This window comes from Ceratotherium simum, chromosome 24, assembly GCF_057802395.1.
Source record: "Ceratotherium simum simum isolate JZ-2026a chromosome 24, ASM5780239v1, whole genome shotgun sequence".
In the NCBI taxonomy this organism is placed as follows: Eukaryota; Metazoa; Chordata; class Mammalia; order Perissodactyla; family Rhinocerotidae; genus Ceratotherium; species Ceratotherium simum.
Window position 1 is genome coordinate 3,254,432 of NC_141923.1, and position 18,291 is coordinate 3,272,722.

General features: G+C 61.6%; 1 protein-coding gene across 12 annotated transcripts; it reads right to left on the reverse strand.

The window, feature by feature from the left end:
• Positions 1–859: 859 nt before the first annotated feature.
• Positions 860–18,285, reverse strand: TRMT61A (tRNA methyltransferase 61A). 12 transcript variants are annotated; one of them, XR_015556047.1, is made up of 6 exons: positions 15,262–15,374; positions 14,217–14,576; positions 11,255–11,521; positions 6,264–9,073; positions 6,024–6,138; positions 860–5,586 (listed from the first exon to the last, which is right to left on the reverse strand). XR_015556047.1 is itself a non-coding variant. In XM_087447881.1 (4 exons), exons 2-4 carry the CDS (start codon positions 14,545–14,547, stop codon positions 8,814–8,816), a joined length of 858 nt encoding a protein of 285 aa, XP_087304007.1. In that variant the 5' UTR covers positions 14,548–14,576; positions 18,195–18,285; the 3' UTR covers positions 860–8,813. The 12 variants fall into 12 exon arrangements, 2 of the variants coding, with proteins under 2 accessions (XP_087304007.1, XP_004434343.1); XR_015556050.1 differs by having other exon boundaries at positions 860–1,116; positions 4,057–4,163; positions 4,747–9,073; XR_015556048.1 differs by having other exon boundaries at positions 860–1,948; positions 4,057–4,163; positions 4,747–9,073.
• Positions 18,286–18,291: the final 6 nt, after the last annotated feature.

Here is an 18,291-nt window from a genome sequence, read left to right on the forward strand (position 1 = left end):
GATGGATTTCTAAGATATCTTGTGGGGGCACAAAACAAGGTCAGGCCTGTTAGTAGCAGCGGGGTCGGGGAGAGGGGGTACAGGGCTGCAGGCAGGGTCTGGAAGGAGGAGACAGGGTGGTCATCTGGAGTTGGAGAGGCCAGAAGAGGGGCCCATCCAGGGGCTATGGGATAGTGCCTTCTGGGGGCGGGAAGTGAGGGGGGCCCTGCAGCCCCCAGCTCCCTACTCCTTTCTGCCCTCCGATGCTGGGGGCCACTCTGGAGGCCCATCCTTGACCACAGTAAACTTGCTCCTGGGTCTGTGGCCGTCAGATCCACGCTGGGAGGAGGAGAGAATGGACACCTCACCACTGCCCTGCCGGGGACGGGCCACCTGTCTCTCCCATCTTTCCCACAGCACATGACCTGCTGGCCACTCGGCCAACCTCAGACCCTGCTGCCCCCAATGCTGGACTACCTGAGAGACACATGGGGCCCTGGACTGAAGAGGAGCCTGTGGCCCTGGGAGGGAGGCTGAGAGACGTGACCCTGGGGCATCTGCGAGGGCAGGGATCTCTGGGTGACTTGCTTCCGCTGCCTGGGGAACCCAGAGCAAACAAATTGTTGAAGCAGCCTGGGGCATTTTTTCTTTTTTTTTTTTTTTTAAGAAAATCTTTTTAGGGCCGGCCCCGTGGCTTAGCGGTTAAGTGCAAGCACTCTGCTGCTGGCAGCCCGGGTTCGGATCCGGGCGCACACCGACGCACTGCTTCTGCGGCCGTGCTGAGGCCGCGTCCCACATACAGCAACTAGAAGGATGTGCAGCTACGACATACAACTATCTACTGGGGCTTTGGGGGGAAAATAAATAAATAAATAAAATCTTAAAAAAAAAAAAAGAAAATGTTTTTATTATGGAAAATGTCCAAGAAACGCAAAAGCAGAGAGAACGGCAAAGCCTTCCAGGTCATGGAGTATCAGGGTTTCATCTCTATGCCCCTCTGCTCCCCCACCCAGGTTATTTTGTGGCAGATGGCAGCCACTCCATCATCTCAGACTATCATTAACACACCTAAAAAAGTGTCATTCCTTAAACCCACGAAATATCCACTCAGGCTTCAAGTTTCCCAATCGTCTCATTCTGTAAAATAAAACATTTGGTTTGTTCAAATCAGGACCTGAAGAGGTCCGCGCACAGCACTCCTCTGCTGCCTCCTCCAGCTCACTCCAGGAGCCCGAAGCCTCTGCCAGATGGAGCCGGCCGCCGGGGAGACCCAGCAATCCCAAGAGGAGGGTCTGGGACTCGGCACACACAGTCCCACCAGGCTGAGGCGAAAATAAGCTCTAATGGACAACGGTGCAGCCTTGAAAAGAGCGAGTTGGATGGTGCTGGAAGCTTCCATAGAGCTGTGACTGCATCGCTTAAGTTAATCAAGGTGTGTTTTGTTAAAGAAATAAAAGAAAGGAAAGACGATGAGGTTGAGAGATTCTGGTTCCTCTGGCAGTGGTCACAGGGCCCCCTACCCCAGAGTTCCAGATTCAGTAGTTCTGGGGTGGGGCCTGGACTCTGCATTTCCACTGAGCTCACGGGATGCTGATGCAGCTGGCCCAGGGACCGCGTTTTGAGAACCTCAGCTTCATGGAGGTTTCATGAACATACCTGTGTGCCTGGCACACAGGTAGCAGGGAAAAAAAATACATTTATGTAGTTGGGTAAGGGGTACTTATTACATTGTTACAAGTATAGGTTTGGCACCCTAAGGTACCACTTCGTGGCAGTGTACCCAGGTGACAACATCAACGTGGGCTCTGAGGACCTGTGACATCACCCACCTCAGTCCTCTCAAGGCCACTCTGGGATGAGGAGGGTAAAACATCAGGAAAAAAATGGGTGGGAAATAAGATGAAACAGGGTGAAGGTCTGTACACTCTTGACAGATGGGCGGCAAATTTGGCTCTGAGCTTCCTAGTGGCTGAGGCAAAGAGGGAACAAAGATTAGCCAAACTAGTGCTTCTCGAACTTTAATGCTGTTCGAATCACCTGCAGAATCTGTCTAAAACACACTGTCTGATTAGGAGGTCTGGGAGTGGGACTGGGATTCTGTGTCTCCTAACAAGCCCTCCTGGAGATGCAGGCACTGCCACCCACAAACCACATTTTAAGTACAACTCAGTGTTCCTGGGATGAAAAGCATTCAGGAGAGCAGGTCTGTCACTCCAGGTACCAAGAGCCCTGTGCAGCGTAGGCGGCCCGGCTGCACCCAGCACTCTGGACAGACCCAGGAGAGGAAGCCCTGAGGCCCCTCCAGGGCAGCGGCCCCAGGAACTCGGCCTCTCAGCCAGGGTCACGCCCGGGTGCTTTAGCGGTCAGCCAAGAGGGTGGCCAGCAGAGAGGGGACCGAAGCCCAGGCCGTGGGAGGACACTTCTGTCTCCCCAGGGAGGCCAGCTTGGCAGAATTCATCCTGGGAGGACGCATGGTGACACTGCTCCAGAGACAGGAAGTGGGGGGGGGGATGCTGAGCTTTGGATCATGTCAAAGAAAAGGCCGCCCAAGCATCTCTTCTTCCCACAAAATGCACGTCTGAGTTCAGACAGTGAGGGACTTGACTCCAGATGGTGTCCCAGGACACAGTGTTTTCTGTCCACCTGTCCCTGGGGCACCGGGACCTAAGTCCATGCTTGGCTGTGTGGGGCAGACTGGGAGGGGCCCAGGGCCCAGGGAGGGACCCAAGGGCCGAGACTCAGAGGGTCCGCCTGTGCCTAGTGCTCCTAGGGGCTGGCACACACGGAGGCTGTGAGGGAGTGTGGGGAAACTCGGGGGATTTGGGGTGAAGGGGCTGTAGACCACGTGGGGTCTGAGTAGGGAGGGGAGGGGCCCCTGAGGACATCAAGGCCTGAGGGCCTGGAGAGATATGTGCCCCCAGAATCCTTCGAGAGGTGGGGTGGCCCCCTCCCCACCATCGCCTTTATCCACGATAGAAGGAAGCTGGGCCCAGGAAGGAGTCAGAGGAGGGGACTTTGCCTGAGACAGGGCAGGAGGGCAGGGCTTGGGCCACACCCCTCCCAGGTGAGCCGACCCTGTGTCTCTAGCCTGTGAGGGGGCACCGGTGCCGCCAGGCGGCCCAGAGCTTTCTCACACTACCTGGCCTCGTGCGTATGGGGGCTGATGGGTCCTAGGGAGTAGGGGGAAGGAGCAGGGTGGGCAGGAAGGATGGAGGTGGCCCGCCAGGGCCAAGCCAGGGACTGGGATGGAGCCGGGTGAGCAAAGGAAGCAGGAGGAGGGATGGAGGGCGCCGGCCTGTAATGACTCTCCGCCCTGTCCCCATCCCCGCCACTTCTAAAAATGTGCCCGCACCCAGGCTGCTCCCTCTTTGAAGGGACAGATGTCGGGGAGAAAGCTGATTATTGTCCAAGCCTGAAGGCTGTGACCGGAGCTCTATGGTGAGCGTGACCCAATTCGGAGCTATTCTCAGCCTGGTGGGAGCCGAGTTATTCCCTCCCGCCAACGCTGCCGCTCGGAGGCAGCCTGACTTTGAAATGCCCTCGTCCTGGCAGCCTGGGCACAGACATACAGCATGGGGAGGGCGGGCTAGGCTGGCGGGTCCCCACAGTCCCGCTCCCTGCTCACGAGGGACCCACTGTGCACGGTGCCCATGGGGGCAGAGAAGGCCCTGCTCCCACACCCACACCCTCTGCCTGCGGCCATGCAGCTCCTCCCCTAAAATTGCAGTCTCTCTCTCCACCCGACTTGAGGTTAGGCCATGTGACTAAAGGCTTAAAAAGTGCCTGCATGACCAGGCTTGCCCCTACTGGGCCTGAGAAGAGCATGCACAGGCCAGGCCATGGTCCCAGGAGGAAGGGGAGAAGCAGGGGCAGAGCTATGTTTACACGGGCTCAGCCCCCACACATCAAGCCCAGCTGAGGGCGGCCAGGAGCAGCCAGACCACAGATCCGAGAGAGGAACTGACTGCTGCTTTCAGCCTCTGAGTTTTTTTTTTTTTGCCGGGGAGGAGTATTTACGGGGGAGGGGAGTATTTGTTATGCAGCACATCTGTGGTGACAGCTAACTGATACACCTACCTTGAAAGCTGTGGAGGTCAACTGAAGTGCCGTCTGCCCACGCCCAGCCTAATGTTCTCCCAGTTTTTGGTGTTATTACACAACTATAAGCACCGTGACGGGATGACCTGGATTTTCCAAAAAAGTCTCAATGTCAAATCTTCTCTCCCATTATCCTGATAAACTATTCAAGCACCTCTGAAGGTGCAAAAAGCTATTCAAGTGGCTCAAAGTGCAAAGGACATTTCTCAGATGAACCTGGAAGTGGCCCCCAAATTCTGGCCTTGGTTGGAATCTGAGAGAATGGGGGGGCTTCCTGGTGGCGGCGGCAGCCCCAGCTCCCACTAATGATAATAACCATAGAGACGGTCTGTGAGCACTGACCGTGCAAAGGTCAACATGATACTTAATCTCACACAGTCCCCTCCCTGCCCCCGCCCCCAGGCAGGCCCTGTGTTCTTATCTCTGCAAGAGAAAGGGAAGGCACACGTCATGTCACCGCAGCACCAGAGGGAGGATGTGACCCAGGCTGGCCCAGAGCCTGAGCCCTTAAGTGCTCACATCCTTCCCGAGGGCAGACCCGCAGGATCAAGGCCAAATTCCTTATCCTTATGTGGCAGGGGCCACATCCCAGCGAAGCCTTCCTGACCCCCAGCACAGGGTTCAACCCCTTCCCTTGCTTTGCTCCCACTGTGCACTTCTCACCCGTACCGTCTGTGCCACGTTCCCGGGAGCCCCTCGAGCACAGGCTGGGCTGCCCTGAATGTCTGTGACCCCGGTGCGAGGAGGGTGGGGCACACGGCAGGTGTTCAGCCCACATCTGTGGATGAGAGCACCCCCTGAGGTTGGCGAAGAGGGTAGAGTTGAGGATTGGCACCATGAGCCCCCACCTGCACCTCCTTCCTGGGGGCATCAGAAACCAGGCCCTCCAGCAAGGCTGCCCCTGGGGACCCTCTCAAGAGGAGGCAGGGACACCCCCAGACTGGCACGTGAGCCCATCAGCCCCTGGGCAGGGTGGGGCTCTGGGTCCGGGTGCGTCCAGCAGCCCTGCAGACAGGACAGGCAGTTACCAGCCCAGGAGGTCGCAGGGATGCTGTCTCTGCATCTAATCGGGCCTTTCCATCGCCTTCTCAGGGCCTGCCTGAGGGTCTCCTGCCCGAGGCCTGCCCACTCTCACCTGGGAAGGCCTCCAGCTCACCCTCCTTCAATTTCCATCAGCCCTTCCAGACCCTGCTGGGCCTTCACCTCTTCTGAGGAGCCTTCCACGACTATAGCAGAAATCTCTCTCCCCTTTGGCCTCTTTGGTCGCACGTAAGGGGACCATGCCAGGTGGGAGACTGTGTGATACGGGAGGTCCTGGTGGGCAGGCAGAGGTAGGAGCCCTGGATCCCAGCGAGTCTCGTCTCCTCTGGGCCTCAGTTTTCCCATGTGTGCAATGGCCTGGGGTGGGGTAGAAGCAGCAGCATCTCCCTCGGCCACGAAGCCTGGATCCCTGGGTCACGAAGCCTGCCCGCACCAGCACACAGGCTGGAGGCAGGAGAGCCGGCATCCCTGGGAGAACAGGAAGGCAATGGAGGCCAAGAAAGGAAAGAAGCAGCAGACTTGGACCGCAGCGGTGAGGGGGTCAGGGGTGGGGAAGCTCTCCTCCCCCTCCCCTTCCCTGATGTCCTCGCGGGGCGACAATCCCTCCTTGTCACACTCAGCTAGACAGAGAGTGGCCCCCAGCGACCTGGCATCCCTTGTGTATCAAAACCCACTCTGCGTCCTGAACCCACGCTGCCCCAGGTTGGGCACAGGGCCGGCCCCTGCCCCAAGGGACTCCCGTGGAGGGGGTGAGCCCCTGAGAGGCGGGTGAGGACGAAGCAAAGCGAGGCCGGGAGCAGCACACACTGGAGCTGAGGCAAGGCCCAGGGGGCTTCCTGGGGGAGGCAGACTCTAATCCCGGCCCTAGGGTGGGGTCCTGGCCTGGGCCCCTCTGAGCAGTTCACCTTCTGGGGCTCAGACGTGGGAGCTGGGGCAGCTGCAGAGCGTTAGATGTGTCACGTCTCGCTCCTGGGGCCGGGGGCGGGGCAGGGGCAGGGTGCGGGCACTTCCTAGGAAAAACTGAGGGCCAGAGGTGAGTGTCTGGGGCCAGTGGGGAGTTCCAGGCTGAGTCCTTGCCCTGTGACCGGCCCCAGGCTGCTGACTCAGGAGGTGATTGTCACCGACCTGCTCATTGGTCCACTCACCGTGGGCCCTGGCCCTGCCTCTCTGGGCATCAGGCTCCCCATCTGCAGAACTGGGGAGCCGCTTGGCTTCTGCTCCTGTGTGTAGGAGCTCCCAGGCCGGGGGCAGCTCTGCAGGAGCAATTGCTGTCATCCAGCATGGGGTGTAATCCAGCATGGAACATGTGGGAGCAGAAGATGGTTGAACAGGATGCTCCTGTCTGGGGGTGGGCGGTGGGAGGCACTGAGAGACATTTGAGTGGGGCCTTGAAGGATGCACAAGAGTTCACTGCTGGCCCAGGGCCAGGTGGGGCTCCAGGTTGAGGCCGAGCTCAGCCTGGATGGCTATCTGGGGTAGGATTGGTGCCCAGAGGTCCAGCGGAGGCACAGGGACTCGTGTGCAGGGCCCAGCAGCACAGACGAGGGGCTGAAGGGCCACCCAGATTCAAGAGGGCAGCTCTGTGCCGGGTGAAACTGTGAGCAGGGACAGGGATCCAGGTTTCCTGATGCCTAACCTGGTGGCCCGCCACCCAGTCACCCATCCTGGGGTGGAAGGGCTTTCCCACCACCCCTCCAGCTCACACAGACCCAAGTGCAGGCCCATCTGGAAAATAGGTCCCAGCCCAGGCCTGCATTCCTGGGGCCTGTGTGCTCGGTAGACGACGGAGAGCTGCGCCCCGCATCAGAACCTGCAGGCCTTTCCCTAAGGCCAGGGTGATGCCCAGGTCCCTCCTCTGTCCCGTAACCTAGACAGCTGGTCAGAGGTCAGGACAGGTTCTGGAAGGGGGGACAAGACGCACAGAGAAGGGCTAGTGGTTCGACGGACCCTGAGGGACTAGAGGGGGCACAGGTCTCGCCAGGAGGCTGTGCGGAAGGAGATGGGAGAGGGGAGGCTCCCAGCCCTGTGACACTGCCACCAAGAGACTGGTGCTCCTGCAGACCTACCTCACTCGGTATCCCTTCAAGGACCCAAAGGCCCAGGTGGGGGCCTTGGGCCAGGATGGCAGGCCTGGGGGTCCTTCTTGAGTTCTGGGCCAGTTAGGGAGCACGAGAGGCAGAGGCAGCCCAGGCGCCCATGCTGGGAACTCCAGGCCAGGCCAGGCCATGGGGGGAGGGCCCAGCGCTCTGGGACTGACAGACACACACACGGACCTCCCCCTACCCCCAAGGACAAGTGGACCTTTCTGCAGCCGGGTGGGGGTGGTTACACACTTGTCCCTTTGTCCACCACATCCCAGGCCATTGTCCTGGAGTCCAGAGCTGCTGTGGTGCCTGGCCTGGGACAGGGAGAGGAAGGGGCAGGGGTCAGGAGGGCTGCGTGCAGGGAAGTCCGGCCTGGACACTGGTGGGGGGAGCGGGGGTCTGGCCTCATGGGGCACCAGGAAGACTAGTCAGCATGGCGGGGGCAACAGCATTTATTTCTCCGCCAGGCATGGTCAGGGGCCAGCCCCATGCCAGCAAGGTACCTTGGGGCTCTTGTCCTGACATGGGAAAACTGGGGCTCCTGAAAGCCGGCTGAGGCCAAGGGCAGACACACAGGCCCTTCATGCACCAGTGGCAGGCAGGGATGCCAGCTGCACACCACAGAGCTGGAGACCAGGCCAGGCAGGGCAGGGGACAAGTGCCCTCAGCTCCGGCATCTTGCCCTCTGTCCTGGATGCACCTCTGTGCCCCCATAACCCCAGTGTTCCTACGAGGGGCAGAGACATCCAAATAGCTCTGGGGTTGGAGAGCTGGGGTCCAAACAGCTCTTGCAGGGACGGGCCAGGTCACCTGAAGCATGTCACCGTCCTCCTCAGGCTCCTCTCTACGGGACGCTGTGTGTTCTCACTTAGTGACACGTTGGGGGCTGTGGCTGGGTCACGCTGCAGAAGGCACTTCCCAGGCGTGGGAGAAGCAAGGCGGGTGGGCGGGGGCTGCCCCCTGCCCCTTCAACAGGAGTGGATGGGGGACACTCCCATGTGGCCTGTGCAGCGCCCATGGGGTAGGGTCAGGCCTGAGGCCGCCCAGCAGAGTTGCCTCTCCCTAGCTGCTGGGCTGGCCTAGCCCCGTCAGCACCGGGGAGGGAAAGGAGAAGCTGGCCCACAGACTGTGTGGGGCAGCCGGGCCTCGGGGTCCAGGGGTCCGACGCGGCACCGAGCACCCAGCCTTGCTTCTCTGAGTCTTTGCTACCCTCCCCGCCCTCGGCTTGGAGCCACCTGGGAAGGGGTCAGAGCTGGGCTCTGCCACCTGCACCCCTTGGCATCAACACTCAAAAAAGCCTACGGTGGTGGAGACTTCGTGTGGCAACAAACAACAGCAGGACGGGGACACTGAGCACGGCGGTGACGCGGGCAGGAGGCCTCCCTCCCCAAGGGCCCTGCCAATGCTCCTCCACGATGGCTGCCCCTCTTCAGCCACCCAGGAGGCCCCCAAGCCCCGCCCTGCCTTCCGTCCCTTTCTAAACACAGGCCCCGTTTCTAAACACAGGCCCCGGCAGGCGTCCGCTGACCATATAAGGAGGCCTCTGGCCAAGCTGCGCCTCCCTGCCCGGCCCCACAGCACTCCCAGCTCCCTGGAGCTCCTGGCAGCCCGCTAGCCAGGGGACTTGGTGGCGAAGGTCAGGTAGCCGGTGTGGCCCACGGCCTCCTTCATGGGCGTGCCACTGCGGAAGGGGCCGGCGTCGGGGCCCGGGCTGGCTCCCAGGTCGGGTGCAGGCAGGCTGATGGTGCGCACATTATACACCTGTGGCAGCACCTCCAGGGTGCTCAGCTCTGAGAAACCACGGGCCGCCAGCGCCTGGCACGTGCGCTGCACCTGCTCGATGCATGGCGAAAAGGAGCAGAAGCGCCCACCTGTGGGGGAGCAGGACACGGGTGTCAGAGGGCAGGGGAGCCGCAGGACCCCCCGAGCCCTGCCTGCCCACCCCTGGCAGCCTCCTCCTGCCCAGGTATCTGTGGGCAACCCCGTCCCTGCAGGAGCAGACGTTGGTACAGAAACCCCACTGGGAGAGCGTGACGAGGGTGGCTACCTGGACCCCGCCCTGCAGTCCGGGGGTGGCCAAGCCCTCGGGCCATGGAGAGCTGGGGCCCCAGGTTAGAGGCGCCGGGCAGAGGCCACAGGGCAGGAGCTCTCCAAGTAGAAGGCGCTGCCCAGACCAAGCCCTCGCATGTCCCAGGCACGGGGCCAACCCCACTACCCTGACCTCATGTGGCCTCCGCAGGCACTGCCATCCTGACTTCCACAAGGCAGCCAAGGGTCAGGGGTCAGGAGCCAGGGTGAACGGTGGGGTTGGGAGTCAGGGCGGAGCCTTGGTACGGCAGAGCCCAGCCTGGTGAGAGTGCTGGGCCCAGGACAGCTCTCACTAGACAGCGCAGCACCGGGCGGGGGTGGGCACAAGGGACAGAGGCTCACGGGTGGGCAGGGGCCGCTGCTGTCAGAGGAAATTAGAGGCTGTTGCCCGCTCCTGGGAACATGAGGTACCTACTCTGAGGGGAGCCCGATGCCCCAAGGACGACAGGGCGGGGGTGGGAACTGACAGCCCCTTCCTGCTGCCTCCCACCAGGGCCCACCCACAGCGTCCCTCAGCCTGGCCCGGGGCCAGCCCAGGTCCCCATCCTGGCGGGGAGGGTGTGGAGAAGCCAGAGCAGGGGAAGGGATGTAGCAAGTCCTTGAATTTCCCTGAGGCCTGGTCCCCTCAGCCATACCCAGGGACACAGAACCCCAGGCAGGGCTGCGGGGAGGTCTGGGCTTGGAGGAGGGGTGTGCAGCTTGACGCCAACTCAGAGAGGGGACAGCGTCACCCCCAAGAGGGGACCCAACCCCTGTGCACACTGCTGGGGAAACTGAAGCCCCACTAGGCGAGGGCCTGAGCCTGCTGGCCAGCCCAAGGTCCAGAGAACCCGGGGGCCACACCTCACCTGGGCCGGGCTCCCACAGCAGGCAGGCAGCCGTTGGAAAACGCCAAACCCACAAACAAGCTGGGAGCCTCTGGGCCCAGAACAAGCAGATCTGGGGACAGGGCCCAAAGGAGGGGACTTAGAAGGGCACAGGGGAGAGGGGACAGGGACAACAGATGGCGTGGCTCCCTGTGGGCCAGCCATGAGGAAGGAGTCTCAGCAGCAAGGGGGAGGCCCCAGAGTGTGACTGCCTGGGCTCGGCTAAGGCTGGGCAGCCAGCTCTGGCCTCCCTGGGACTGGGGCCTGGGCCTACAGGTATCTGGGGGGAGAGCTGAAGCGGCGGGGATGTGGGGAAGCCAGGGCTTCCCCCTCTCCCCAGCCCCAGGCAACCTCAGCAGAGACCAGGGACACCGGAGTCCAGGGCTGAGCCTGAGCCAGCTGTCAGGAGACCTACTGGGACCCACCAGGACCCACCTGCCACCGCCTTGCTGTCTGAGCCAGGCCTCAGCATCTGTCCTTCAGATGGGCAGCCCCTCCCTCGGCACCCCAGCCTGCTCCCCTTCCTTCCGCGCTGCATCCTCAGCTGGGAGGGGGGAAGAGGCCTGGCTGCCTGAGCTGACTCCTTCTCCAGAAAAGGGAAAAAGCCAGGGCCTCGCCAGCGCCTCCCTGGCTCAGGGCCCACGTTCCCGCCTCTGCACCCAGCATCTTCCCTAAAAGGGGCTGGCTCGCCTGGTTTGTGGCTGGGGAGGAGGGGAGACTCTGTAGGGAATGAAGGCTGGGGTTAGGGCCTGCCCAACCTCTGACCTCTGCCACGCCCCGTGGCGCAGGTCCCACCTCTCACTCATGCGGGGCTGCCACGTTCCCCAGGGGCCTCAGACATCTCCCACCTCGGGGGGGGGGGAGTGGGCAGGGCCAAGGAGCAGGGGCCCAGCTGGAGCCAGTTCTCTGCAATTCTGACTCCATTTCCAATCCTCTCCCTCTCCCCAGATGACCTCCCGGAGACTCCCCTGGCCAGCCCACAGCTACTCCGTGGCCTGGTGGTTTCTGACCTCTCTGGGCTTCAGATGACCCAGAGCCGGGACCAGGCCCAGGACCTCAGCCCCCAGGGCCACACTGCCCCCGGAAACCTTGATGTACCTTCGACCTTTAGGGCGTCCCAGGCGTGGCCCACAGCCTCCCAAGGCGACGGGATATCCAGGAAGACAGCGTCCGCCACGTGGCTCACGCCAAAGCCGCTGCGGCACACGTCCTGGTTGCGCACTGTCACCCAGCGGCCCACGCGGTGCTCCTGAAACTCCTCCCGTGCTTTCTCGGCCCGCTGCTGGTGGAACTCCACTGTGTGCAGGTGGCCCGTGGGCGCAATGGTGCGGATGATGGCATGGGATACTGAGCCGCTGCCGGTGCCTGGCGGGACAGGGCAGGTGTCAAGAGAGACTGCTGGGCCACCCAGGAAACAACCCCATCCTCACCCTGGAAAGACCCACAAAGGGCCTACAAGGTCAGCCGATCCCGGGTTACCAGTGGGCATCACTCCGAGAGCTACCAGTTGGGTCGGCTGCCCTGGGTTTGGGACACCACCCAGGGCTGGGGGAGCAGGAGAGGGTGAGCTGGGATTGATTAGCGATGTCTGCCGTGGGTCCAGGTGGGAAAGTGGCAGCCCTGCGCAATTCCAGCTCTGGAGCAAACCCTGCTGCCAGACCTGGAGACCTGGAGCCCGGGGTTCTGACTGGGGCCGGGACTGGCCTGAGGCCCCGCAGGGTCTGGACAGAGCGGCCAAAGAGGCTGGGCCTGTCCCATTGCCTTCCATGCAGTGGCTGGTCCCGAGCTCTGGAGCCCCTCGGCCCACTAGGGTGGGTCCATCTCCCTGCCCCCCAATCCGCTCTCACTGCACGGGATGCAGCTCTGCCCTCACCTTGTTTGACCCCATGGCACCGTGACACAGTAACCAACCTGCCGTCGAGCTCCTTTCTTCCCCTCATGTCTCTAGTTTTCCTCTGACGTGCCGGCCACTCCTCAGCTTCCTTCAGGGCCGCCCCTGTGCTTGACTGCCTGTGCTGTAGTGCCTGGCCAGGGCCTGCATCTCCCCATCTCCCCCCCCCCCGTGACCTCCCGTTGCCCCATGGTTTCAGGTGCCACCTACTTGATGACAACACCCCAGTGCCATGTGCCTCCACTCCAGATTCCCACCTAGCGTCCACTGCACACTCGCCTCCTCCCCCTTAACACCCAAACCACTCTCGGCATCAAGTGCAAAGCTGGACCTGACCCAACCCCAAACCCACTCCCTGCCAAGCCTTCCCCAACCCAGTCAACACCATCCATTGCTCAGCCAGACATCAGGGGGGCGCCCTTGACTCTCCCCTCTCCCACCCCACATCTGACCCACCAGTAACTTCTGCCACCTCCTTCCACATCTCTCCAGGAGCCACCCCTTCTGCCACCTGCCCACCACATCTGCCCAGGCCCCTCCCTCCTGGCTCTCTGCACCAGCCACCGGACTGGCCGCCTGCAATGCTGTCTCAACACAGCAGCAGAATTCTCTTCACCCCGTTAGACTGGGCCTCTCCCCTCTGCACAGCCCGGCCGAGCTCCCTTTCCACACTGGGCACGGTTAGACTCCTGATGACCCTCTGAGCTGCACCTTTTTCCTCCCTGACCTCACTTCCTGCTCCTGCGACACTGGCCTCCTTGTTGGTCCCTCACTCAGGGCCTTTGCACAGCTCTCCCTTGGGGTGACACTCTCCCTTGGCTTTTGATAGGTACCTCCTTCTCATCATTTTCAACTCAATGTCCCCTCCTCAAAGAGGTCTTCCCTGAGGACCCTAGCTGGAGGGACCCCTCTCTGAGTCACCCTCAAACACGCAGCCCTGTCTTACAAGCCTCACGGCAATCAACAGCACTGAAATGGTCACACCCGGTTTACTGTCTGTCCCCCTCTGAGCAGAGACCTGGCCTGTCTTGTTCACAGCTGTACCCATGGTTCCTAGAAGGGGAGCTGGCACACGAGAGGAGCCCAGAAGCGTGCCCGCTGACAGAGCTCTTTTCATCCAAGTGGGGCAAGTCCCTGGCTGTGGGTGCATAGGGAGCAGCAGGTGATGGAGATGGCTCTGAGTCCTGCTGCTCTACCTGCCACTGGCACCCCCATGTCCCCTGGTGCTCAGCAGTCAGCTCTGCCCAGCCCCTACCCACTCTGTGACCCACAGCCCAGGTTCTGTATCTGACTCTTCCCATTTCAAAGTGCTTGACTGGGCAACAGGAACCATCCAATTGTCCACATGGAGAAACTGAGGCCCAGAGAGGGAAAGGATGGCCTGAAGCCTTCAGAAAGTTGGTAGCAGTGGTGTTGGGAACTCTTTGTGACCCCAGAGCCCAGCTGCTCAGGCCATGAGGAACATGCTGGAAATCTAGGTGCATCTGGGTCTGGGCTGTTCTTTGCCAGGCTGCATGCTGCATTCTCCACCCCAGGTGGCCCCAGCACCCGCGTGTATGTGTGTGTGAGTGTGCGTGAGTGTGTGGAAGGGCTGGGAATGGCTGGCCTTCAGGCACTTCCACCTGCACCCCAGGCCCTGGGCTCAGCGACAATAGTGCTGGCCAGGGATGAACACAGGCAGGCTCCCCACCTACAATGAGAACCCTGGAGCAGCCCTGGCCTCCCTCCAAGAAGGGGCAACTCTTAGCCCTGGGCCTGGGGCTCCCATTCACAGCAGTCAGGGACTGCTAGGTCAGGCACCCTCCGCCCCTCTATCAGCACAGGGTTAGGGACTGGCAGTCAGCACCTCGGTCAGCGCCCAGTGGCACTCTGGCCCCACCAAGGCAGGCAAGACCCTCACTGGGCACCAGCTCCTGGCCTGGGGAGGCTATCCTTGGTCCAGTCCCATCAACTCTCACTCAGATGACAGCACCAGGCTCCTACCTGGCTTCCTTGCTTCTGCCCTCACTCCCTACAGACAGCCTCCCAGAAAGATCCTGTTGAAACAGAAGCTGAGTAGCCATGCCTATCTGCAGGAAGAGCAGGCCAGACGCTGTCTGGATGTTAGGTCTGACCTCACCTTTGTGTCAATGTCTCAGAGTTAGAACTGAGGCAGCCTGAAGAACTCACCGGATTCACAGACCACAGAGCCAGGCCGAAGCTCCAGCATCATAGTGAGCAGGGCAATGTCGGTGGAGTAGAGGATCTGGGTGCGGTGCGGCAGGTTCAGTGTCCAGAGCTCCGGTGTGGGGTGCAGCACGTACACCCAGCCACCTCGGCCACAAGTCACCTTGGAGCCAAAGGGGCGGCCAATGAGGTCTACTGAGTGTCGCAGGACGCCGTGCCGGGTCTGGGTCTGTGCCCCGCGCTGCACGCGCACTGCCACCATTGCACCATGGCCCAGTGACAGGATGGCCGTGTCACCCTCTTTGATCAGCTCCTCGTACGCCACGAAGCTCATAGTGTTGCTGTCTAGCAGGTGCCTGGGACCTGGGAGGAGGTGCATGGGCATGAGTATGTAAGGGCGCCAGAAGAAAGGATGTGCACCTGGGGTCCAGGTAAGAAGGCTCTGAGGCCCAGATCCTGAGCTGTGGGGGTGGGGTGGCTGGCTCAGCCCCTGGCACTGTCCAACAGGGCAGCCCAATAGGGCCGCACCCTGGCCCGACCTTTGAAGCCCTTCTTGGTCTCAGTCATGAGACAAAAGCCATCACCCCAAATCACAGATGGAGAGACTCAGGCCGGTTAATGGCAGAGGATGGGCCCAAGGACTCCCACAAAGGACCTAACACCCTCATCACCCTTCTCCAGGACCCCGGCTCCCATTCTCCAAATGTGAGATGAGGGAACGGCCACCAGCGGGGAAGCAGCAAATGGTCCGTGAGGTCATCTTCGGGTCAGGCTCGATTCCGCGGAACCCCCCTCTCCCCGATCTCCCCCAAGGAGGGATTCTGGGCGGACGGGTGGTAGAGGGATGCAGGAGATGTAAGGGCCCTCCAAGCAGAGGCTGGGGACGCGCAGCGGGCCGTAAACGGACACACTGGCCCGGCAGGGGCAGGGGGCGGGTCAGGCCAGGCTGGCACCGGGTGGGGGCGGCCCACGGCAGGCTGGAGGGAAGCGCCGCGCCCGCCGGGCGACCCCACCCGTCCACTGCCACCGTGGCCCCGCGGAGTCTCACCGGCGACGCTCTGCCGGCTCCCGCTCGCGTAGGCTCCGCACGTGGCTCCGCCACGGCGGCCACAGCACTTCCGGCTCCAGCCGGGCCACGGCGCCTGCCGATGACGTCACGGCGTGCCGCCGCTCGCGCGCGGGATCCCGGGACCCGCGGACGGCCCCTCCCGGCCCCCGGGGCGCGCCGCCTGGCCGCCTCCTTGTCTAACCCGCTTTCCAGTTTATACAAGCTCATGCAGAAGACAAACTGAAAAAGACAGTCAGCCGGGTAGTGCCGGCTGGGACCGCCCCAGGGTCCCGTGCCGCACGCTTTCACAGCCCTGGAGTCCCCGGGATGGCCGGCCCCCGGCTAGCTGCCCAGTCCCCTATGAGGACACTTTGCCGTGGACGTTTTGTCACTGCAAACCGCTCTGGGAATACCCTTGACTGGGCCCCAGGATGAATTCCAGCAAATGGAATCGCAGGTCAGAAGGTCGTCCCAGAGGTGCAGGAGATGGTCGTCTGGAAGGGTCTGCCTCTCCCTGGCCTGCCTCCCCTGCAGGGGCACATTCTCCGGAGTGCGGAAGCTGCTCCAAGGAGGGAGGAGGTCTTCTGTCCCCTCTTGGGACCCAGGGCAGGAGAGCTGGATGAACTGGGCTCACTTTGGGGTCAGTGAGGACAGGGCCAGCGGCCTGAGCAGGGGACTGGGGGAGGGGCAGCTGGAGGACAGGGGCAGAAAAGGGAAGCTGCAGCCCTGTCCTGTTTCAGCAGGGCTGATTCAGAGCTGCCTCCTCTGTGGAGTGTTGCGGGGGAGGGGGCAGGGGACACGGATTGGTCTTCCTCTAGCACTCAGCTCCCTGTGACCAGGGCTTGTCCTATTAGCCCTGGGGACTGGAAAGGGATAGAGAGCCTCCCAGCGCACTCAGCTACCCTGGGGCTTAGCCCGGGCCCTAATCCAGAACCAGCTAGCGACCCTAGGCCACTCTTCCCAGGCCCAGGCTGCTCCAGCCTGGCAAAGTGGGAATGGCCAGGCCCAGGAGAGCCAGCCCTTTCCCGGAGCCCTGCCAGCCTGTGGAGCACTCTGAACTCTCCCTCCTCTGGGGCCAGGACTGGCCAGGGTGTCTGTAGCCTTTGCCATGGGCCCCTCAGAGTCAATGGTGGAAACCCAGGTGCCTAACCTCAGCCCCCTCCATGCCCCTGCCCTGCTGGGCCTGGGTCTGGGAGCCCCCAGGGTAAGAAGGTGAGGGGCCTTTGGTGGCCTTACTCTCTGTGGGTTCATGTTCCTGTGGGGCCAGCGCTCTGGCCACCAGCTCCCTCTGTGGCTACATCATGGCCTTCCAGCCTCTTGGACTCAACCTTGAGACAACCCAGCCCCATCCTTGGCTTGCCAACCTCTGTTCCAGGTGACTTTGCTTCACCCCTGTGTGATGCACCCACCTGAATTACCCCCTAACTGCTCCTCAGGAAGGTCTCAACTTTCCACTTCTGGGGTTCCTCTTCCCCAGCCCCTCAGCTGCGCTGTGGAGCTGAGGCTGGGTGCTTACTAAGAGCCTAAATTAGGAATCGGTGACTTGGCGGTGGTTTCCTGTGGTCCCAACTTCCCACTTGTCTCTCTGTCCATGACTGGCTGGCCAGCTCCTCCAGTGCTTCCTCCTCCAGGCAGCCTTCCTAGAGCTGCCTATCCATTCCATCGGAGCGTGCCCCAGCCCTCAGTCTGAGTTCTCAAGCACTGGCCTCTCCCAGGCCCCAGCTGATTACCCAGGTAGAGTGGGCACCTTGCCCAGGACAGAGTTTGTATATAGGGCTCCCCTAACAGGAACTGATGCTATATAAGCCCAGCTAAGTGTCATCACATTGAATCCTCCCCACAATCCTATGAGGGAGGAACCACTTTACTGATGGGGAAACTCAGATTCAGAGAGGTTAAGTAGCTTGCCTAAGGTCACACAGGCAATGTGGCCAAAGTGGGGTTGGGATTTAAAGCTGGTAAACCTGGCTCCAGAGAACCAAGGGCAGATTTGAAGAAAGGTGGGAAGAGGCGGGAAGGACACCCCTGAGAAAAGCGTTAGAGTTGCCCTGGAGGAAAGGGAGAAGCTGAGGATGCCCACTGAGGGAGGCTGCTCTGCCAGCATCCCTGGCAGGAATCAGGTGACCCAAGGTCCCATCCTCTGACCAGCCCAGCCTCCTATCCCACCGTGCTCTGTGACACAAGGCAGCCCCTACCCCTCCCTGACCCCAACCAGCTTCCCCTTTGGGTTCTGCAGAGCTCAGGGACAGGGCACCAGGAGGAAGCAATGCCCACCCTGGCTGCATTCTGAGCACAGACTCCAAGGATGGCCTCTGCTTCCCTGCCTGGAGCCTGGCCCTGCCCTCCCACCTGGCCCACCTCTGCCTGCCTGGCCCTGCACCTACCCCACTGAGCGGGGCCGTGTTCTGTGGATGAAAGGCCAGTGACTCTTTTGAGGCTCCCCGCCCCCTCCAGGGCCGGGTGGTTAATATGTAACCAGGAATATCTGAGGAACCAGGACCATAAACTGGCCTGATGATGTCACCCAGCTTCTCGCCCGGACGCTGCCAAACCGGCTCCTGTGGCCCCCGGGGAAAGAAAAGTGGAGGGTCCACAGACGAGGGCTAGGTCAGCTGGGGGCAGTGTTCTTCTGGCTGAGGTGGAGGCTGGCACCCTCCAGCACCACCCTCCTTGCTCTGGGACCACACCGGCTCCCAAGCAGCCCCTGTCTGGTGGGGATCTCACCCTGACACCTGAGTCTAAAGGCCTCAAAGTGCCCCTCCTTTCCCCCATCACAGCTGCTGACCACTTGCACTGTCGGTCTGCGTCCAGCCCAGGGTTAGCCCGCCAGGGGAACCCAGTGTGAGCCTTGGGGGTCAGGTCAGCACAGGGCCAGGCACTCCAGGATCACTGAGCGATTGCCAGACCTCTGACCCAGCCCCTCTGTCACCCACCTTCTGATCTTCCTTTTGCTTATCTGCAAAATGGGGACAACACATCCATCTCAGAAGGCAGAGGATTGCCGGAGCCCCAGGCAGGAGCATCCCCAGG

What these genes read in the sequence shown, in the direction of transcription:
- TRMT61A (XM_087447881.1), bottom strand. Translation starts at nt 14,547, where the DNA reads ATGAGCTTCGTGGCGTACGAGGAGCTGATCAAAGAGGGTGACACGGCC. An exon ending in CTCTGTGGTCTGTGAATCCG is followed by an intron (nt 11,522 to 14,216) that starts GTGAGTTCTTCA and finishes CTGTCCCGCCAG; the next exon opens with GCACCGGCAGCGGCTCAGTA. An exon ending in GGACGCCCTAAAGGTCGAAG is followed by an intron (nt 9,074 to 11,254) that starts GTACATCAAGGT and finishes GCTCCCCCACAG; the next exon opens with GTGGGCGCTTCTGCTCCTTT.